The following is a 21,450-nucleotide window of genomic DNA, read 5'->3' on the forward strand; positions in this document are numbered from 1 at the left end:
GCCTGCAACTACACTTCTGCCGCTCAAACCACCTACTTCCTTCCAACTCCGCAAAGGAGGCTGTTTCAGTCAACTGCTCAGGAAACGGGTTATCTGGGCCTTCCTCCTGATGCTCTTCTGCAAACTTGTCTGTGTCGCCTGTGTCTGCACACACACAAAATGGCAGGAAACCATGATGTAACCTCTCCGCAGCAGGGATGGCGCAAATCCCACCAAGGCACAACCACAGAGGAGAAGGGTCATGGAAATGGGTGGGATAAAAGGGCTTCGGGAGAACTGGACACAGCCCAAGGGGTGGAAAGGGGCAAGGACGGGGTAATGGGGCAAGGACTCAGGAGATGAGACAAACCGGGTCTTGAGGGAGGGAGGGAGAAACAGGGAGTTGCAGAGGGAAGGACAGAGGAAAGGACAGAGGGAAGGGGGGGGCGGTCAGGCAGTGCCCAGGGGAGGGCTGGGCAGGCCGGGGCGGCGGGGGCCTCCCCCACCGCCTCCTCACCGTCCTGGCCGCGCCGCTCGACCCGCAGCAGCAGCAGCGCCGCCGCCGCACTCTCATCGTCCCCCTCCTCGCTGCCACGGTCGAAAAAGCGCAACACAGCCCGTCCCTCCCCGCCGTCGCCGCGGTTCAGCAGCTCCTCGAAAGGCGCCGGATCGGTCAGCCCCAGGATGGTGAGCGCTCGGTCCCTCAGCCACTGCACTCGCACATCGTCCAGGCTCATGGCGGCAACACCCCCCCTCCGGAGCCCGACAAGACGCCCGCTGGTGGCCACGGCAACGGCCCGGGGCGGAGCGAGGGCCGCGACCCGCCCGCCTGAGGAGGCCAACGCCCGCCCAATGCCCACCTCGCGCCGCCGCGTTCCCGCCGCCCCTCACGGGCCTCGCGCTATCTCAGCCCCGGCCCCCGCCGGCCCTGAGGGGGGGCCGTCGGCGGGGAGGGCGGCCCGCCCGTCCCCCTCCGGCGCTGTGAGGGGGTAGGTACAAACATAAGGGCCAGCTCCGAGCAGCGCAAACGAGGTTTTATTCATAATTAGTATGAAAGGAACGCAAAAATTGAACTTATGCTCTTCTTATGGCACAGATGTTAAAACATTACGGCAATATCCCCATTTTCACACCGACACAAAAAATAACACAAAACGACCCCTTTCCACTTATTCAATATAAACTTTGGTTTAACAACATCAGGTAACACTGTATGTACACCCTTATAGCCAAATGTGAATGTCAATCGAGGCGAATTCTTCATTCTCCGGGGAAAAGTTACACTGTAAAAACAGAACCCGGGATAAAAATGTCTATTTTTTTATTTGAGTCCTCCCCCAGACAGTGTAACACCTTTTCCGAGAGTTTCACCCATGGAGGCCTCAGGCAGCGAGAGGCCACACACCACCGGCTTTGCAAAAGCTCCTCCCCACCTCACCACAGGGAAAGAAGTCGGCTAATACTTTCCCTCTCCACTTCTAATTCTGCCTTATTCCATAACATTAAATAGCCCTGGGGCTTCTGAAAGGTTAAAGTAATAATTCTGGGCAGAACTCAGAATAAACAGTTAACATTTTTCGGTGCAATTTTAAATATGGCCAAAAAAGAGGAGGTTGCGTTGCTACGTATAAATTTACATTTCATAATCCTTCTGGAATAGACACTGAAAAGATACATTGCTTCTGTTGCATTGCTGAATTGTTCCCAAAGTGCATGAGATGGTAGCTTGCTTGAGTATGTGATTAGTAATGAATGTTTAATATGATGAAAAGTCTCTCAGATAACTTAAAAGTAATCATTCAAGGAAATAAACAGCTTCAACAACAACAACAAAAAACACCACTGGTTTTAGGACAAGGAGTAATAACTTTTTTTTTTAAGAATAAAATTAATTTACATTAGTTTATCAAGAAAAATGTACATTTTCTATCTATATACTTTACAAGATGCTCCAGGTCTGCTATGTATTTCAATGGGAGGTATATATTACAGAATTATTTGGCTGCATTATAAGGCAATCAGTGAAAAACACTTTGTCCTACAAGAAACCACTCATAGGTGAGATCCAATCACATGATTATTTGCAGACAATTCCAAACATTTCTGCTGACAGCAACCAAACTATGCCGTATCATCTTTATTGAAATGTAAAGAAATGTGCTTGAAAGAGAAAGGCGTAAACTTGTATCCTCCACCAGAGTAGAATTTGTTCTGAAATTCCACCCTGAAACGAGACAAAAAGAAAACCAAACAGAAGCTATATATTAATCCAAAATGACCGGTTGTCAAGGGATAGAACAGTGCAACACAAGAGGCTGAACAACACCAATCCTAATCCTCTCACTTATGCCTTCTGTGCAGCTATTTAACCTTCCTGTCACAGACCCAAACACACTTCACATTTCTCAGACCCAAACACACTTCACATTTCTCAGACCCAAACACACTTCACATTTCTCAGACCCAAACACACTTCACATTTCTCAGACCCAAACACACTTCACATTTCTCAGACCCAAACACACTTCACATTTCTCAGACCCAAACACACTTCACATTTCTCAGACCCAAACACACTTCACATTTCTCAGACCCAAACACACTTCACATTTCTCAGACCCAAACACACTTCACATTTCTCAGACCCAAACACACTTCACATTTCTCAGACCCAAACACACTTCACATTTCTCAGACCCAAACACACTTCACATTTCTCAGACCCAAACACACTTCACATTTCTCAGACCCAAACACACTTCACATTGTGCTGTAATGGCTCATTTCTCACTTCTGTCTTACTAATTTGTTCTCAGGTTAGTTGCAGTTAATTGTTTTGCAAATGTACAGTATCATGAAGACCATACTCTAATGCATATAGCTCTGCTTCATGTGTTTATATATGTCTACCTTTCTTATGCTGTAAATTTAATCAGGTTTCAAACTAAATATTTTCTGAATCCACTCCAGTGTGCAAAGCTTGTGATATTAAGAAAGGATTAAAATACTTAAGGGTTGGCAGCCCCACTTTAGCAGAAGTTTTGCTCACTAATAGGAATAACTTATGTTGAACCAAATAAATAAAATAGACTGAAACCATTCAGTAATATAATCAGACTGAAATTAAAAATACTTATCCACATCACTAATCATCTACAGTGTGAAAAGCTGCAATATTATAAATCAAATGTACTCATAGTTTGCACTAAAATAAACTCTGAATGTGGTCGAAGTTAATATGCATCATAAGCCAATATAATATTTGAATTTACTAATAATATTGCAGATGAACAATCGTATTCAACTAACAAGCCATGCATTTAATATGATTAAATAAGTCTATTACAGCAGCATGAGGCTGTTGAATTTTACACTTTTCTCTTAATAAGGCACCTAATATTTTGACACAAAAATTCCTCTTAAACAAGCCAGTATACGTTAAAGCAGTATAAAGAAAAATGAACTTACCAGTGAAGTCGTATAGCATGTAGAAAAGCAGAAAGACCCTCCATGACCAAAAGAATAAAAACCGTTAGCACAGCAAAAAAGGCGAGAACAGGGACTAGCAGTAAGACACCATATGTTGTATCCACACGAAGACCCACTCTCATCACCATTTGCCATAGAACTTCTGATAACTCTATTAAAAAAAAGTTTTCATAATTAATGTTGATACTGCATACATTCACGCAGAAAGCTACTCTAACTGACCAGTGTTCTAGTTTAAACAATATTACAGGATCTGCTGCACATGGCAACCCCCCGCCCCAGTTAGTTGCCTCCCTCTCTCCCCCAAAACACTTCAAGGTACAGCTCAGTTTCAAAAAAACATCTGCTGATGGCAACATTTAACACTGACACCATTAGCAAAAGCCTAAATACCTTCCAAACTGGTCAGTCAATGGAAAATAGGAAATGGTACTGCGACTGCTGATACACTATTATGTGAGGTAACACCGCGCTCAGACAATGGGCCCCTTTACAACACAGAGCAATCAATGAAGAAAATTACTTGGTTCCAAACAATAAAGTCACAATTTTAGTTTGAGGGCTTTCCATAGATCATGATTACTTAAAGAAGGGAATTTTTTTAAATTAAGAGAAAGATAATTTCTCAGTAGTGTCCCTTCAATAGGCCAGCTCCCCTCTAATGAGCATTAAAAAAATCAAGACACATGGAAAAAAAAAAAACACAAAAAACTCCCCACTTACGCGCATGAGCAAGACTTAATGCCCAGAGTCTCAGATATGAGGCTGTATTAGAAATACATCCTAGACAGTATTCAATGGTATGAATTGCTTGATTCATAAAGACATCTGCAAAATTAAGCTGAAATATAAAAATACATTATGAGAGAACAAAAATATTCATCTGCAAATCTTAATATACATGGAAGAAACAGTCCATTAAAGGGTAATACATTGATTTCATATCAAGTAAAAACAGCTGCTATGTTTAACATTTTTATTACAGAGACGACATTAAAAAAAAAAACCAGATGCTACAGTTTTCCATTAGTTTCCCCAATTACTTTTTTGATAGATAGAAGTGAATACAATTTTTTTTTTTTTTCCCACAAGTAATATGATCTAATATTTGAAAACTAAGTAGTAAAACCAGTCATGGTTCTAGTTCCCATTCTATTGATGTCATAAGTTCAGTGTCAATTATTGCATCTTTAAAACCAGGATTAATTATTAGTAATGCTAGTGATTAACTATGTTAATACTGTAAACTCTAAATATACATACTTGTTGCTAACAAAGAGTTCCAAGGCCAATCTTACAGTAAGTTTAAACATTTACTTCGCATGACAGATTTTTATTTAAGCAAACAATTCTTGCATTTTCTATACATAAGAAGCAAGAATCTACTACCCCAGTGAAGCACGTACTATACATAGTCTGCACATGCGAAACTGAAGCAATTTTTTGTCTTTCAATTCACATGAAATCAGTGGAATCAGTCAAGACATTTAAAAAGTTAGCCAAACTAAGCAGCGGCAATAGCTGTGGACTAGGAATGCAGCCCATGTCTCCCAACCCCCATTAGCAATAATCCTCATCACAAGATGTAATTTGCAGACATAAAAAGACTTTTGTCTAGATGAAAAGCCAAGATTAATTAACAGGAAGCTGGGCAGTCATCCTCTTGCCTTAATTTTAAGAACCATAAAACCACACAAATACCAAGATTTTTATCCCACTCTTCAATTTAAGAAAAACTATAGTCTTAGACGCAAATAAAGCACTCTTCCTGTTCTCCACTACAGAGAGACTGTGGTTTACTGTAGCAATCTGAATATACCAAGAAATAATGATAAAATAGTAACAAATAAAAATAAGTAAATTGCATTCAGGCATGAAGGTCTTTGTAAAGGCTCGGCTGATTTTCTTAAAAACTTCCAGGAACTCAGAGTATGGGTTATCTTCTTGATTTTCCACTTCTAATTTGCATTTAAGGACATACAAACTAGAAGTTAAATAACAACATTACCTCCTCTCTATCCCCCTCTCTGTGCCCACTGTCTGAATGACTGCTTCCTTCTTCCAAATCATGAGATCTCAGCAGAGAAAGTTCTTCTTCACTTTCTTTTCGAATTAGCTTGTAGCCACTCTGCAAAATGGAAATGCAATGTGTCTTTGTTCAGAGGACTGCCAGTGTCATTTTTTAAATTTATTTAAAGTAGTCGCAGGCAAAGGCAAAAAGAGAGCTAGAGGGACAAAGTACTATCATACAGTCAAAAACTTTCCAAGTTAAGTAGAAATAGCTAGTAAGGACATTATATGCAATACAAGAGCAGCTGAATTCTTCGCTACTGAAGAAATGTGTAAGTGTCTCTCAATACTTACCCTGTACATTCTGATGCCTCGGCCTCCACTGTGCAACCAATATAAATAAAGTGGTTTACCAAAAAGCATTACAGGAACAGAAAGAAAAGCAATACTAAGTAAAAATCTCTGTAGAGCAACCTGGTAGGGAGGGAAAGAAAGAAAGAAAACTAGATTAGATCACAAAATCCAAAGCAGGAAAAGCCTTCCCATTTTCCTTTAAAGGCCTGTTTAAGCATAGAAAAAGTACCACTGATTTCACTGGGCACGTACTCCAAATTGAACATATACATTTTACTTAATCAGGCCCTTAAATTGAGTTACAGATACCCAGCATCTCCAGGACTGGGTTCTAGATTAAGGCAGTACTGATACTCAGTTTTGTAAGATTATTTACAGCACATAGAAAATCATCAAAATTGCAAACATAAGACTCCATTCTCTAGCCTTAATTTTAACCTAGGATGTTTTGTTCTAGAAACAGGTATTTTCAACAAGTCACTACATAAAATCTTACAACCAATTAAAGAGTAAATACGCTATTTAATAATAAAGTTTATTCAATTCCACTGAGTCTGATACATTCCCCTCCCTTGGGGAACACTCAGACATCAGCCTTTCACAACTGGTAAAGTGTTATCTGCATGGGGAACAACAGGATCTTCAGAGGCTTGTAAGAACACTACTAACCTGTCCGGTGTAGAAGACCTCTGCTTCACCACCAGGAAACAGGAACATGTTAATAAATTGAATCAGAATACTAGGAGCAGATGTGGAGTCCTCTGCAGAGTACGCTAGCCATTTGAAGAAGATCATAAACACAAGGTAGCCAAAGATGCACATCATGAATAAAAGTTCAGGAAGAAAAACCAAATAAATATTATACTTCTTCTTGAAATGCCTGGAAGAGGCAAACGAAAAATAAGTTTTACACAGAAAGATCAAGATAAATACATGGCCCAACCATAATTTCAATAAAACAGAGTAGTACCCAGCACTTTTAACAGCAAGACTGAAATTACAATCCAGAACAGATTTCTTCATACTCAGTGAAATTTTAACCAGGTATGTCAGCAGAAACCAAGACCACAAGAGGCACGTATCTCTATTTAGCAACAAGTGAAGTAAAATCTTGTATCAATTGATGCCTTCAGATTTTTTGACATAATACAGATCCACCATCTTATTTACGTGAAGGAAGACCTCTCTGTTACTATCTTTTTTTAAGAACAGTTTTCACAATTACTGTTGTTCTGTTTTTTAAAAAATTGTTAGTTTCTCTTATCGGATTAACTGTTATAATTCACAACTTGACAAAAACTATAATGTTACTATTATCTTAACTTCTTTTACTTACAAGTGGTTAAATACCCCCAATACAACTCCAAACGTCATGTGAGTCACTCCAAAAATCACAGACATTTTCATTTTGAAAGAATTTAAAAAACTGAGACGGTTGCTTGCCAAATTCCATATCTGAAGAAGAGAAGATAAAACCAGCATTAAAGAACAGTCTAACAGAAGGAATGAAACAGCATCCTTTCTCTACTGGAGACCAATATTCTACCTCAAACAAGGTTCACAACTGAAATGTAAGTTTCATGGATATAATTAAGTCTTCCTTTGACTCACTAAAGGAAAAGCTCTTTTTGAATAGAGAATGCAAGCAGAAATGTATTTTTTCCATGGTAAGATTAATTTTCCTAACTGTTATGGTTTCAGTTGGGATAGAGTTAACTTTTTTACTAGCAGCTGGTACAGCGCTATGTTTTGGATTTGGGATGGGAATACTGTGTCAGCGCTCTGGTGCTTTCAGTTGTTGCTAAGCTCTCAAGACCTTTTCTGCTCCTCATTCCGCCCCACCAGCAAGTAGGATGGGGTGGCACAAGAAGCTGGGAGGAGACACAGCCAGGACAGCTGATCTTAACTGACCAAAGAAATACTCCATGCCATATGACATCATGCTCTGTATATAAAACTGGGGGAAGAAGGAGGAAGAGGGAGATGTTCAGAGTGATGATGTTTGTCTTCCTAAGTAACCATTATGTGTGATGGAGCCCTGCTTTCCTGGAGACGGCTGAACACCTGCCTGCCCATGGGAAGAAGTGAATGAACTCCTTGCTTTGCTTGCATGCACAGCTTGCTTTTTTTTTTTTCTCCCCACTTTTACTTTTCCATTTCTCTCCCTCATCAAAATTGGTGGGGATGAGCGAGCAGCTGTGTGATTCTAGTTGCCAGATGGGGTTAAAGCACAACACTAACACATACCAAAATCTAATTTACAAATGACTGGTCACCTCACAAATGAATAATTTAAAAGAATAAAACTAACCGGATCAATTCCAAAGGGATAAGCTCCATTGTATACACCAGTAACATTTGGATCCAGTGTTAAAAATTGATTAGACTTCAGATCCTGAAGACTGCAGAGAAAGAAAAACATAGTCTGATCTGACATTGTTTAAACATAGTGACACAACAAATACTTTCAGTTCTGCAGGACACTGCTCCTGCTTTCCTTTATATGACTAGCTCACCCACTGTTAGATTTTAAAAGAATAAATGGATTTCTAAGCGCAAAGGGCCTGACTAATAAAAACAATAGAAAAAAAAATCTCTGGAAACCTCACAATCTGGTCTTAGTTCGCACCAACTGTCTTTGAAATAAAAGTTTGTGTATTTTATTCTTCATTCCCCTAGAAAGCTCACAATTTGCTTTTATGTAAAATGCACTAACAAACACTAAAGAATAATAGGATTTTTTTTTCACTTTGAATCTGCATGATTTTCCACTCTAACTTCATATAGTTTTTAATTAACACAGCATTCACAACCTGTTCACATTTTAACCAGTCAGTGGTTTTGTCTCAACTATTTCAAGCCACTTCCTGTTTTTGAGGCAAAACAAGATGCAAGCTGTGAACATTTAAATACCAAAGGGCCATGACACCTCGAAACAATGAGGTTACCCCACTTTGTGAAGAAGCAGGTTTGACAATTCACACAGTAAAAAAAAGAAAAAAGCAGGCTATCAAGAAAAGCTGTGCAAGGACTAATGATTGCTAGGTAATTAATTTATTTCATTTAATTAATTTTTAATTTCTTTACAGTAGATGCTAATGCTGCTTGGCTATTCATTCTAGAAGCATGACCTAGGACAAATTTCTCCAAAACTAGCCCTGTGTTTTCTATTCCTCTCAAAATCTGATATATATATTCAGAAACCTCTCCCGAAAAACATAGTAATTGGAGACAAATTAAAACCATTAGCATAAAGACAAACCATAACACAGGAGGCAGTGCGCTTTTTATGAATAAAAAGAATACAAGACAATGTCCAAGTACCTTCTGTTAGGATTTTACAATATTACTGACGTCTCCAGCCATTCCTAAGAACACATTTGTGAGACCACAAAAAAAAAAAAAAAATACAAAACACACCTAAAAAGGTTTAGAGACTGAATAAACCCTAGAAATATCACCTCATAAAATTAGGTGCAAGTTCTTACTACCAATAAAAGGCTACTATGCCAGATGCAGTTTTTAATCACTAAAAGTTATCAGCTAGCATAGAGCATTATGGTATTGCAACAGAATTTGTTCCAGGAGAATACTGATTGTCATCTATACCAAATGCTAATATTCTAGAAAATGTTCTATGTAATTGAGGACATGTAAATGTAGTAAAGCACCACTGATAAATAAGAGATTAACCTGATACGCTGACTGAATTAAATATAATCAAATTCTAAGAGTGGTTTTGCAAGAAATTATGTTCTTTGTGCATTTCCCAATTTAATATAATAAGCAATTTTATTTTTTTGTTTTAAATAACTATTACAGCCTTTTTTATTATTATTATTTTAAGCATAGATGTATCACTTAGCCCTTAGCACACCAGCACTTACCACCTTAACAATTAGATCTAACAACAACTCCCTGACCAACCTAGTGGTCTTCTATGATGGAGTGACTACATCAGTGGACAAGGGAAAAGCTATGGGTCATCTATCTGGACTTCTGTATGGCCTTTGACAAGATCCCTCACAACATCCTTCTCTCTAAATCGGAGAGGTAAGGATTTGATGGGTGGACTGTTCAGTGGATGAGGAATTGGTTGGGTGGTCACATCCAGAGGGTAGCGGTCAATGCCTCAATGTCCAGATGGAGATTGGTGACAAGTAGCATCCCTGAGGCATCTGTACCAGGACCAGTACTGTTCAGTATCTTCATCAGTAGCATAGACAGTGGGATCGAGTGCACCCTCAGCAAGTTTGCAGATGACACCAAGCTGAGTGGTGCAGTTGACATGCCTGAGGGACAGGATGTCATCCAGAGGGACTCTGCTCATTGCAGGGGGGCTGGACTAGATGACCTTTAAAGATCTCTTCCAACCCAAACTATTCTATGATTCTATGATTTTGCTAGACGTCACTGCATTTACTTACTCCTCTCAATAATTATTAAGGACAGTTAAAATGGGTGACCAAAAGGGTTAAACTGTTGCAGGAAGTATATTTTTGTTTTAATGGTATAGCAAACAGAGGCATGCTGCTCACCTCCAAACCTTCTGTTCAAACATTGCTGAAACATTCCATCCAGAACCAAATATATTTAATGACTTCGAAAAGCAGTCATTATAGATCAATCCAGTGTATACAGAAAACAGACCCATTAATAAAATAACATATCGGCCTTCAAATAACATTTTCATTATCTGTAAGTATTGGAAAAAAGACAAAAGAGATCATTGTCTGCAATGTGAACAATCATTATCTACATGTTTCTAAGAGAAACACATTTTTGGCCATACCAAGACTTCTAAAAACTAAAATTTCTTGTGAATAGTCATTAAGGAATATGAAGAAATCTACAGCCAACCAAGATGTAACACAGAGAATTTTGTTTTAAGCAGGTAAATATGCAATTTACAAATGGCAATCACCAAATGGGTACAGTTCATCTCCCCACATCCACAGCTTTCTGGCACGTGATTTATATGCACAAGTTTATATGCATTAGGAAATAGAGCTAGCAGCAAGAAGCATATTCTGAAAGACGTTTGTGGTTTAAATTGAATGCAGAGATTTGAAGTGCCCATACAAGCTCCCATGACACAAACTGAGACTTTTCTCACTGGCATTGTTACACTAACGAACAGTCATTTTAAATCACGTTTCCTTCCTGGGACTAGTTCTCAAGAAGTTAAATCGTTTGCAGACATTCTTAATTAAACATAATTCTAATGAGAGATGCACTGGTACCCATATTCCAACCTCAAATCATTAAAAAATTAGTTAACGTTAAGCTTAATAAATTTCAAACTACAACTCCTTTTCAGAAACAATAAAGGAAGCTGGAATTTGAAAAATCATTTTCTCCTCACACTAATCACTGTAAGCACATTCTGTAAAAGACACACATCACTAAGAAGCCCTAGCAGCAGGAAAGACAAGCCCAACAGTACCAACTAATTTTTGTCAGTCTTTCATTCCAACTTGATTATTTCTGCCCTTTCAAAAATAGTGAATAGTTTAAGATTATCACACTAATCTCGAGCAATATGGTAACTTTAAACACAAAAACCCCTGAAACAAAGAAAAAAAATATCTAATACATGTGCAATAAATAGTACTTTTCAGAAACAGTAACTATTCAATTGAAGTTATTTTGCTGAATAGGGAGTAAATTACTTGTAATTCCTTTTACCTCATCTTGTGATCTTTTTAATCTAGGGTGGTTTTCATACAGTATTGTCAGAAGTGCAAATATGAACATAAGTAGACCATGCCCAAAGTCTCCAAACATAACCGCAAACAAGAAGGGAAAAGTGATGATGGTATAGAGAGCTGAAACGACAATGTAACAGATTTCAGGCACACAGCACAATAGATGACGTTGCTATCTGAATTATGCCTAAGCAATTCAACTACTTTAACCTCTCAAACAATTTTCAGCTTTAAGTTTGAGAGATGGTTCACCCACTGCTAACAGACCTTTGACCCACACTGTAAATTTAACTCAGTTTAAAGTTTGCTTATGTATGCAATGACAACTCCGCAGCCGAGCATTAGCTGACAATTCTGAGGGAAATAATATGAGCCTAGCAAATAAAACACAAACTGTTCTCCCTCTGTGGCTATTTTGGCTCTGTACCGTAACATACATTTTCCTGTACAGTATGACATAGACAAGGTAGCTGCAAAAATACATACGGACATTAAACTTAACCAGGCTATACAACAAGCTGGATTTTTTTCAAGGAGCTCCACACCTCAGTAAGATCAATAGCCATTACCAAAGTTTTCTTTTTCCCCCTAAATATCTTATCTTATTCCAAGGTAAAGCATATAAAGAATAGCATACAGCTATTATCAGTATCTTTAATGCTAAAATAAGTCAGCACAATCAAATCCCATCTTACTGCTTCAAGCATCGTTTTTACTTTTATGAGCTACTGAAATTTTAAAACAGCTACTAATAAGCAGTACAGTTGTCATCATTTTGGCTTTCCCAGTGTCCAATTCAGCGAGGTATTTAAACACATTACAAGACAAGCAGTAATGATAGCACAGCTCACAGCTCAGATTTCAGAAGGACCAACCTGGATTAACTTCCCCATAGTTTCCAACTCCGTAAGCATCAACAATGTTTTGGAACCCTGAGGTGAATTTATTGGTACGTATCAAAGTTGGAGGAGGTTGTGTTGTTGGGATGGTATTCATGAATGAAGAAATTGTAGCTCCACTCTTCCTCTAATTGCAGGCAGAAAGAAGATACATTTATATAAAACTCAGTTGATATTTAATCTAAACAAAGTAAAAAGACTTTCTCTATCAGCTGTTTCACTGATCTTAAAACTTCCCTAAATTAAGCCCCAGGTTTAACAATTATCCCTTTGTGCTTCTTAAAAAAGAAAAAAAATACATTAATCTGTTCCTCTAAAAACACTAATTATATACAGTGTTCTAATTCTTACTTTATATGAAATACTAAATGAGAATCATCAGTCAATATTATAAACCAAAAATTTGTTACTAAAAACTCCCTCTTGTAAAACAAAAAGATGGAGCTGCACTCAATGCAACTAACACAAGGGAACCAGCACCTTCTACTTGACTGCAAATAGCATTGTTAGCCCAGTCAGACTTGGGTCCAACACAGAAGTTCTTACTCAATAAAAAAACAAACGAACAAACACACACCCCCCACACCCCCTCCCAAAAATGTTTTAGATGAGTTCAGAGAGCCCCAGACCTGCCTGTGCCTAGTTTTAGGCTATTTTAAATGATTATTTTCTTTCCTTATCTGTATAGTTAGTTCAAGGCAAAAGTCTTAACACCAGTGAGCACTGAGCTGACTTACTGAACCTTCCTCCAAGGCATGGCGCAAATTCTGCAGATCAGCCACAGGACACCAAACCTCAGCGATTAAACATTTGTTTGTGACATCAAAACTGCACAGGTTGAGTACATGATAAATGGCTTTCATCTTCTTCACTTGGATAACCCATGTATAGATGGATTCAGATGCTTTACACAAGACTTGGCGTAAGTAATCTTCAGTTTTATGCAGCACCTTTGTCCAAGATAAAAACCAAAAAGATTTCACTGAAAATGTACCAGTGGTTATGTTAACCACAGTGAGAGCACTTGGTATTTGTCCAATGCTGGTTCACATTTGTAGGAGGCCACATTAACCACTGCTGAAGACAGAAATTAATGCCAAGTGCCTTCAAGTTTAATAAATACATGCAGCACAAGACCAGGGACATGACATACAGTTCTGTTCAGATCCAAAGCTGTATGTATTTTAGAAACATATTCATATATTTAATGCAGTGACTCACCAAACGATTTCTTATGGTGCAATAACTACAGCAAAGGGCATACTGTTATCTACTCACAGTATGAAGATCCTGAATACGAACATTTAGTCCTTCAACAACTGCTTTCCGCTCCTCCAGGCTGTTTGGATAGGGATACACATGACAGTGATAGCTACAGAAAAACAGAAGTTTGTGTTAATTAACCAAACTAAAACAAAACAAATCGCCCAACCCCATGCCCTAGTCAAATCTGCAACACATCATTTAATAACCATGGAAGAGATTCAACTGAGAGAGTCAGTATTTTGCCTGTACTTAATAAGGACTGCAGATAAAATGACTCATACATTTATCTGTATATTACATAGTTATAAAGCAATATGCAATGGGCGGGGGGGGGGGGGGAGGGAAGGGGAGGGAAGGGGAAGGGAGAAGCACGCGACACGACAACTTTAACTTCAAAAACCTTGCCTAACAATCAACACTTACCAGGAAAGGGAGAAGGGGAAAAACTAACAACAAAATAACCCAGGTATAATGAAATTATATATATATATATATATTAGTTTTACTTCTTACCAGTCACAAATCTTTTTAACTTTCTGGCCAATTTTTTCACCCCAATAGGACACTAAAAAAACAAACCATTTTGTGGTTTCGCCCTAAAAAATAAAAAAAGTTAAGTTGAAGAAGATTGTTTTTAACCAACAACTCCACTGTGACATAGCTATACAGCAAGATAACAATCTAAAAAAATCTAAATAATGAGAAAAAGCTGTGTTAGTGCCATTAATCTTCCACTATTTTAGTGAAGATCAAGAAATAAAATTCAAGCATGCCAAACTTTTTTTTTTTAATATTAGAGAAAAACAGAAAAAGTTTTCAGGGAAAATAAAAGCAATATTATATTTTACAATCTCAGAATTATTAGTAACAAAAAGGTCTTAAAAAAATAAAATTATACAAATTAGAATTGAAGTAAAAGTGACAGATTAGGCAGTCATAATTGATGATTTGCAAGAAATTAATTTTATAAGTTCAAACAAAAAACTTCATAGAAGACCAACTGTAGTCCAGACTTTTTTTGCTTAACTACTGAATGAACAAATAAATTTACTATTAAGAGGTAATGCACTGTACAGACCTAGTTAATAAATATCCAAGCAGCCATTTATGCCACGTATTTTGATCAAGGTAGCCAATCATCAAGTCACTACTATACCACAATAAAGTTCTGCACTCATCAAGCTGAACCATGACAAATTAATTGCCACTCCTATAGTTAAGGTGGCAACAAAACCTCTACTTTTAAAGCCTTACAAGCTCTAATACTTTAAAATAGTTTTCCTTCCAAGGGCACTGGGAAATCATTTACATTCACTGCATACCTGAGCAGCAATTCTTCTAAGTCTCATGAAAACTACAGAACAAAATAAACTGATCGTTACGATGTTTACTCACTGTGTCTGGATCTTCCAGGCACTCATCCAACTCTGCATATGTAAGAATATGTAAGCCTTTACAGACTCTCCACAGCATTTTTTCAAATGCTTCAACTTTTGCTCTGTGAACTAACCCAGACATGAATCTATGGAAAAAAAAAAAAATAATAATAATAATTTGAAAAATAAGCTGAAGTCCACAAGAAAAAGTAAAAACTCAGAGTACATCATCACTCAGTATCACATAGTCACAACAATTTAACATTTGCCATCTCTAGAACAGGAAGCATCAGCCTAAACAGGAAGTAACTGGTATATAAAATAGACTCAATTTCTATTTGAAAAACAAACAGACTGTAAGGCCCAAACACACAACTAGAATTATATTTGACATAATTTCTTTCTGTGACAATACGGTTCCTAATTTTTTCTTGGTACGATACCCTCTCACAATGGTGTTGTAGAAATCAGTATCCATATCTTATTGTAAAGGCAAGTACGCAATACCATTAATAATGTTACATTTACAACTGCCACTGCCAGATGATTAAAACACTGTGTGTTTACCCAAAAAAAAAAAAAAAAAAAAAAAGGAGTTTGAACACTGAAAGAAAGTACTGACTTAAAGCATTAAAGACTTTCCTTACCACACTTATTTGGTTTGATGGAAGTTTTGTGACAGTTTTTTTGGTGCTGTCCTACTTACCTCTTCAGATAATTTTGTTACAAAGGTGCATTTGGGCCAGACTCCTACCCTGTCTAAAACTGTTTGGCTCATCTGAAATCACTAGTCACACTACATTCCATCTTTTAAGAAAACAGCCCATTATTTACAGCAGCTCATCAAGCAGTTTCGAAACAGCCCACACTGTCAACCTGCCATACGTGGACTGAACCATACCTACCCCAGCTTGGCACCCAGTCTGTGCATGCAGTTGTAATCCATCAACTGCTCATTTTCCACAGTTGCAAATTCTTCATAATTTGTCTGTAAACGGGATTCATACTAGCAAATAAAAGAAAGATCATTCAAAGCTTTCAGAAAAGAAAAATACATTTGCATTAATTTATTATTCTAAAGAAGAAAAGCTAATTAAGTAAATTATTTCAACAAAAATATAAAACCCTTTCCTGTGTTCAATTCAGACAACAGAAAGATCTTGGGGTCTCATGTCCACCGCTCTTAGCAATTATATCCAGTGTTGCAAAGATTACCTGGTAAGTTTCTTAGCACAGTTTATGCATACAATAACACAAATACGCCTTCATTTTCAGTTGGCGGCAGCAGCAGCATTCAGACAATTCCAAAGAGAAATCACAAAGCTCCTCTAAGTTCAGGGCTGCATTTTGCCATGTATATGAACGCAGCCTAGCACAACAAGTTGCCAGCCAGGTTCTCTAAGTACTGAGCACAAATAGTAATGAACAACATACAGTGCTGTAAAGCCCGACACCAAGTCATGCACTTAACTAGAACTACACCATACAACAAAAATACCACAACACACACTTATCAAACAACATAAGCAGTACCTCAGTTGTTCTCCTGACAAATCTTTGTGTGACCTCCAACATGCATGTGTATTCTGTCAGTTCAAGTAGGTTTTTCCTCAACTTTTCTTTGTTTTTAGTTACTTCCCTCAATTCTGTCTCCAGCTTCTGCAACTGTTCCTAAGACATGGAGGAAAAAGTGACATAAAATCAGTTATACTGCTCTGCAAATCAGGGGAGGATGAATTTTAAGCACATGTTAATTTGCTGCAACGATAGGAGTTTCCCAATTGTTTAATTAACTTAAGTTCCATAGGTTTTATCCTTCAGTCTGCCAAAGGTTGCTTTGTATTGAGTACACTTGATCCTCCACTGGCATCTGTTAAGTCTGCTGTTCTGACCCTTATTTGTGTCCAAGCTAAGTAACGCAGATTTGGAATTAGAACTTCAGATAGTATGGCATGCAAGACACTTATCTGTTCTATTAATAGAATTACAGCAGAACAGAATGTCATTCAAAACTATACCTGCATTTTACAAGCTTCTATTTCTAACGCAATATCAGAAAAAGCATTCAGAGAAAATAGCACCATGTTTCACTATGCAAACCAGCACTGGAACCTGCAGAGCCTTGGGCATATAAATCTCCCACACACCCTGGGAACCTTAGATGCATGAACAAAGCATTAGGTAAGTCCCAAAGCAATAAATGAAACTGAAGGACTACATCCACAGATAACAATTTGCCTGGAACAGTGTAATATGCCAATCCATCAAAATACAATAGATGACTGCAAACCCCACGAGTCAGCTTTGACCCTTTCACAGGAATTTTGTGTTAATATCAAGTCCTCACTGGCACTCTTTGAAGTAACTCTGGTAGAAAGGAAAAACAATTGACAAAACAGAAAGCAAATGCTTCCACTCCCCTGGCCACACCCTTATAATTTAAGTCATAGGTAATACGATAGCAAGTAATTAAGTTTGAATTAAAGTTCCAAGATCCAGAGCTACACTTTTGGCATCTGTTGTGTGGAACAGTTACCTGGATTTCTAAAGTGTGTTTCAGCAAGGGGGCAGGAGGAGCAACATCTCCTTCAGGGAGTGGAATATCCGCCTTTTTAATTTCTTGTACTAAATACCCTGGAGAGAGAAGAAAAACAGAATCAGAAAGGAAATGGCTTTTCCTTAACTTCCTAGAATGCTGCGTAGTTGATCTTCAGCTGTTATTGATGGTGCTGATCACACTGCAGCATCGGGCCCTAGTTTTTATTCATTTATTTTAGCATCAAGACACACACTAGTCTTCAAAAAAGAGGGGCTTACGGAGTGCTAGGAATAAATACACAGAACATTTCTGTCTTGGAAGCTTGCAGAAGTAAGCTATCTTCAGAGTCCTCTGACTGAAATTTTCCAACCACAAGTACTTTTTAAGAAGCTTTTAACATTTCACAGTATCACTCTGCTGCTGCAAAGATACCACTTTCTGCTAATCACGTTATCTGCCAAAAACTGAAGTTCTGCTCATTGACCCATGTTTGGAATAAAAAGTGTTCAAACAAGGCAGCTTAAGCAACCTTGACAACAAATGCAACTCACACTGGGCAGGGAGACTGCCAAAATAGCCACTGGGATGGTTTGGCATGACCAGCACATGCCTCTGACAAGATTCCAAGAAAAAGAACCCTTTAGCGGTAACTTTTCCTCGGGATACACTGAAGAAATCTGCATCTTGGTTGTAATGCTCTGCATACTCTTCTCTATTCATTAACTACCATGTGAATACAATTATTAACAACTTGACATATTTTTGAGGGTGTCTGGAAGTTCAATAATATTGAGTTATATAAAACAAAAAACAGGGTTTATCTTGTAGTCAGGGAAATATCCAGGGTAAAGCTTCCATTTTCCTAGCAGAGTTTTAAACAGTCAATACTGAAATGGTCTCAACCATTTATCGGCAACACATTAGCAACTCTCCCTCACCCCTGAACTTAGAAAAACCCCAACCGATATTTAGCACATGCATGTTGTAGTCTAAATAAATTTTATAGCTCACAAAACCAAGAAACAGCAATCAGTCACAAAACACTGGAAAAGGTTGCCCAGGGAGATTGTGGAGTCTCTATAATTCAAAATCCTGGACAACCTGCTGTAGCTGCCCCTGCTCAAGCTGGAGGTTGACTAGGTGATCTCAAAACGTCCCTTCTAACATAAACAACTCTGTGATGCACTCAAAACTGATGCAGCATGTCACAACAAATTAAGGAGTATATTTGTATGCTCTGACCCAATTCAGTACTACAGTAAAGTCATCTCCAGCTCCAAAAATCTACATAAAGACTCTACATATGAGTGTTCTATGCGTATTTTTTCCTAGATATGAAAATTTTATAAGATTCTACAGCATTCAGATCATACAAGACTGGGAAGATTAAAAAACCCTGCACCTGAAGGCTCCCCTGTAGTTCCACTCTAGCAATGTAAACTTTAATAATGCCACAGACAAGAAAACAAAGCTCACCAAGTATTCTTTCCATTTCTTCACACTTCTTTACTTCATTCACAAATTTTCTCTGAAATACACTTACATTTGGGTTAAGCTGAAGGAGAAGGACAAAATGCTTATTAGGTATTTAAAATAGCTGTGTTTTTATAGGGGTGGTTGCTATTTCTGTGACTTCACAGAGACAATTTTGCATGTATTCTATGTGCTTTCTGCAAAGTGCTTTTCAGCTAAGAAGGTATGAAAACCTAAAAAGATTAAAAAGTCTTCAAATAGCAAGATTGGTTCTATTAAAGCAGAATTATCAGTGCCTTTTGATAGTTTTATTCAAATAACAAAATAACTAGATCTACTGGAGAAACCATTCCTAATCTTATGTCTAGAATTTTAAAATACTGCTTAATGACTTCAAATTAACAGACAAACCTTTCTACAAGCAAATCTTTGCAATGGATTTCGACAGAATCTATTTGAAATGTTAAGTTTTGAAATAATCTTTTTACATACACCCCCATATTACAAGTATGCAGTATCTCTGACTACTTATTCAGCTTTTAATTCAGACCCACTAATACATTATTTCTGGAATAAATGGTGCGTTGGATACTTGGAATGGCATCAAAATGTTAAATGTAACACCCATGTAGAGATTCTTACAGATCTGTCTCTTCTTACCTGCCATATTTACTAAATAACCATTAATTTAAGTTCTCCCAGCTTTCCTTGCAAATATTTTCCTACCTGTATTTCTGAAGAATACTTGGAAGAAATTCCAAAGTCTCAGTCATCAAGCAAAGATCATATAATTACAATGAGGCAATGCAGAAACAAGGTTAATTATTATCCGACCCAATTTTATGTCAGTCAGGCATGTAGTTTCCTCCAAGATTAATTGCTCCTCCAGAAACAGACAAGTTTTACAAACCAGCATTCTGCGATGTTGAAGAAATAAGCCTACGGAACAGCTAAGATGTTTCTTTCTATCGATCTGTCAATGGAGTGGGCATATCTATGAGCTGAGCACATACACTCAGCCTAAAGTCAGTGTGCCTTCAGGTGGGTAATGGGCTCTCCCACGGGATCCCACTGCAAAAAAAAACCCCTACGTTTAAACTAAGAGAGGTAGGATACAGTCATCCCCAAAACACCCCTCCCTAGAGTCTCGGGAGGCTGGGGCTCCACACCGACCTCCCATCGCCCTACCTCGCTTGCAGGCAAATGCGATATAGAGATTAGCCGCACATTTGCGAGTCAGAGCCGGGGAAAGAAGGAAGAGGAGCGCTCTTGCAGTCTTTTACATCGCACCATCGGAATGAAACCTACACCTTCCCGACGGCAACTACCCTACCCTGCCCTGCTCGCCTTTTACCGCACCGCCCACCCGCCGAGACCCCTCGGGGTCCTTCTACCTCCCCCCCGTTCTCCCAGAAAGCCCCGTCAGCCGCCCGGGCCCGGTCGCAGCTACTCACGTCTCGGAACTCGGCCAGGCCACGCTCGCCCACCTCGCTGAGGCACTCGTAGGCCGAGCCGCTCTGCAGGAAGAGCTGCGCCAGGCACATCGGCTCTCCGCGGAACAGCGAGCCCATGGCGGGGGTAGGGAGCGGAGGAGTTTAGCGAGGCGGAGGCCGAGGCGGCGCGGCGAGGTGTCCTGCGGCGGCAGCCCGCGGTTCGGCAGCCATGGCGGAGCGCCCCAGCCCGCCGCCGGCAGCGCGGCCAGCTGCTTCCGGGGGGCGGGGCCGTGGCGGCGGCCAACCGGCGGCGAGGGCGAAGCGCGGCGGAGGGCCCCGCCCCCTCCCGGCCCCTTCCGGGGAGCGCCCGCGCACTGACGGCGGACCACGGGAGGGGAGGGGAAGGTACGTTACCAACGGGATTGTGAGATCCAAACCACAAGAAAACCCCAAACTGAACACCACAGCTGATCAACGGAAGAAAATTGGTAGTAAGTGTTCCCTGTACCCTGTGTAACCCGGATCAGGTACAGGTTGCCAAAGAGTTAACTGGAAAAGAGAACTACAGCTCAATACATGAAAATACCTGAAACATTATTACTTTTCAGAAGGGTGAACCATCTGTCCACTGCTCCAAAAATAGGTGCCACGACGAGTTTGCTATGGAAGGGACCTGCTGCCTGCACCCGCTACGCCAGGAGAGAACACACTTGACAGGACAACAGTCTGTCCACGAGGACAACAACAGTCTGTCCACGAGGACAACAACCATCCATCCATGAGGATGACCCCGATGCCTCTGCAGCGGTTCATGCAGAGCCCACCCTGCAGGTTTCAAGTCCGCATTCATGCTCCTCCAAACACAGAGCCTAATGCTTAAAAATAATTATATTGCTTTCTTTTTGTTTTTTTTAAATAACACAA

At 39.2% G+C, this 21,450-nt stretch overlaps 2 protein-coding genes across 2 annotated transcripts in view; both read right to left on the bottom strand.

Annotated features, from left to right (window-relative positions):
* The window catches only part of DNAH10 (dynein axonemal heavy chain 10), a gene marked incomplete at its 5' end in the record, with an annotated part of 58,681 nt that extends 57,965 nt beyond the window's left edge, over nt 1-716 (bottom strand). The window contains 2 exons of the mRNA XM_082491922.1: nt 37-144; nt 497-716. Of these exons, the coding sequence (XP_082348048.1) occupies nt 37-144; nt 497-716 (328 nt within the window). The remainder of the gene's footprint in view (nt 1-36; nt 145-496) is intronic.
* A 282-nt stretch (nt 717-998) lies between these two features.
* On the bottom strand, nt 999-20,804 carry ATP6V0A2 (ATPase H+ transporting V0 subunit a2). Its single transcript, XM_082491481.1, has 20 exons — nt 20,548-20,804; nt 19,097-19,175; nt 17,618-17,715; nt 16,615-16,752; nt 15,987-16,087; nt 15,101-15,227; nt 14,219-14,301; nt 13,718-13,811; nt 13,177-13,389; nt 12,416-12,566; nt 11,521-11,660; nt 10,371-10,528; nt 8,144-8,234; nt 7,169-7,287; nt 6,502-6,712; nt 5,833-5,952; nt 5,477-5,596; nt 4,192-4,309; nt 3,448-3,619; nt 999-2,203 (listed from the first exon to the last, which is right to left on the bottom strand). The coding sequence occupies exons 1-20, from the start codon at nt 20,662-20,664 to the stop codon at nt 2,101-2,103; spliced, it is 2,553 nt and encodes an 850-aa protein (XP_082347607.1). The 5' UTR covers nt 20,665-20,804; the 3' UTR covers nt 999-2,100.
* Nucleotides 20,805-21,450: the final 646 nt, after the last annotated feature.

Source organism: Vanellus vanellus, assembly GCF_965231255.1.
Source record: "Vanellus vanellus genome assembly, chromosome: 16".
Taxonomy (NCBI): Eukaryota; Metazoa; Chordata; class Aves; order Charadriiformes; family Charadriidae; genus Vanellus; species Vanellus vanellus.

What these genes read in the sequence shown, in the direction of transcription:
- ATP6V0A2 (XM_082491481.1), bottom strand. Translation starts at nt 20,664, where the DNA reads ATGGGCTCGCTGTTCCGCGGAGAGCCGATGTGCCTGGCGCAGCTCTTC. An exon ending in TAAAAAGATCACAAGATGAG is followed by an intron (nt 10,529 to 11,520) that starts GTAAAAGGAATT and finishes CAATACTTACAG; the next exon opens with ATAATGAAAATGTTATTTGA. An exon ending in GAGAGGGGGATAGAGAGGAG is followed by an intron (nt 4,310 to 5,476) that starts GTAATGTTGTTA and finishes TTTATATTTCAG; the next exon opens with CTTAATTTTGCAGATGTCTT.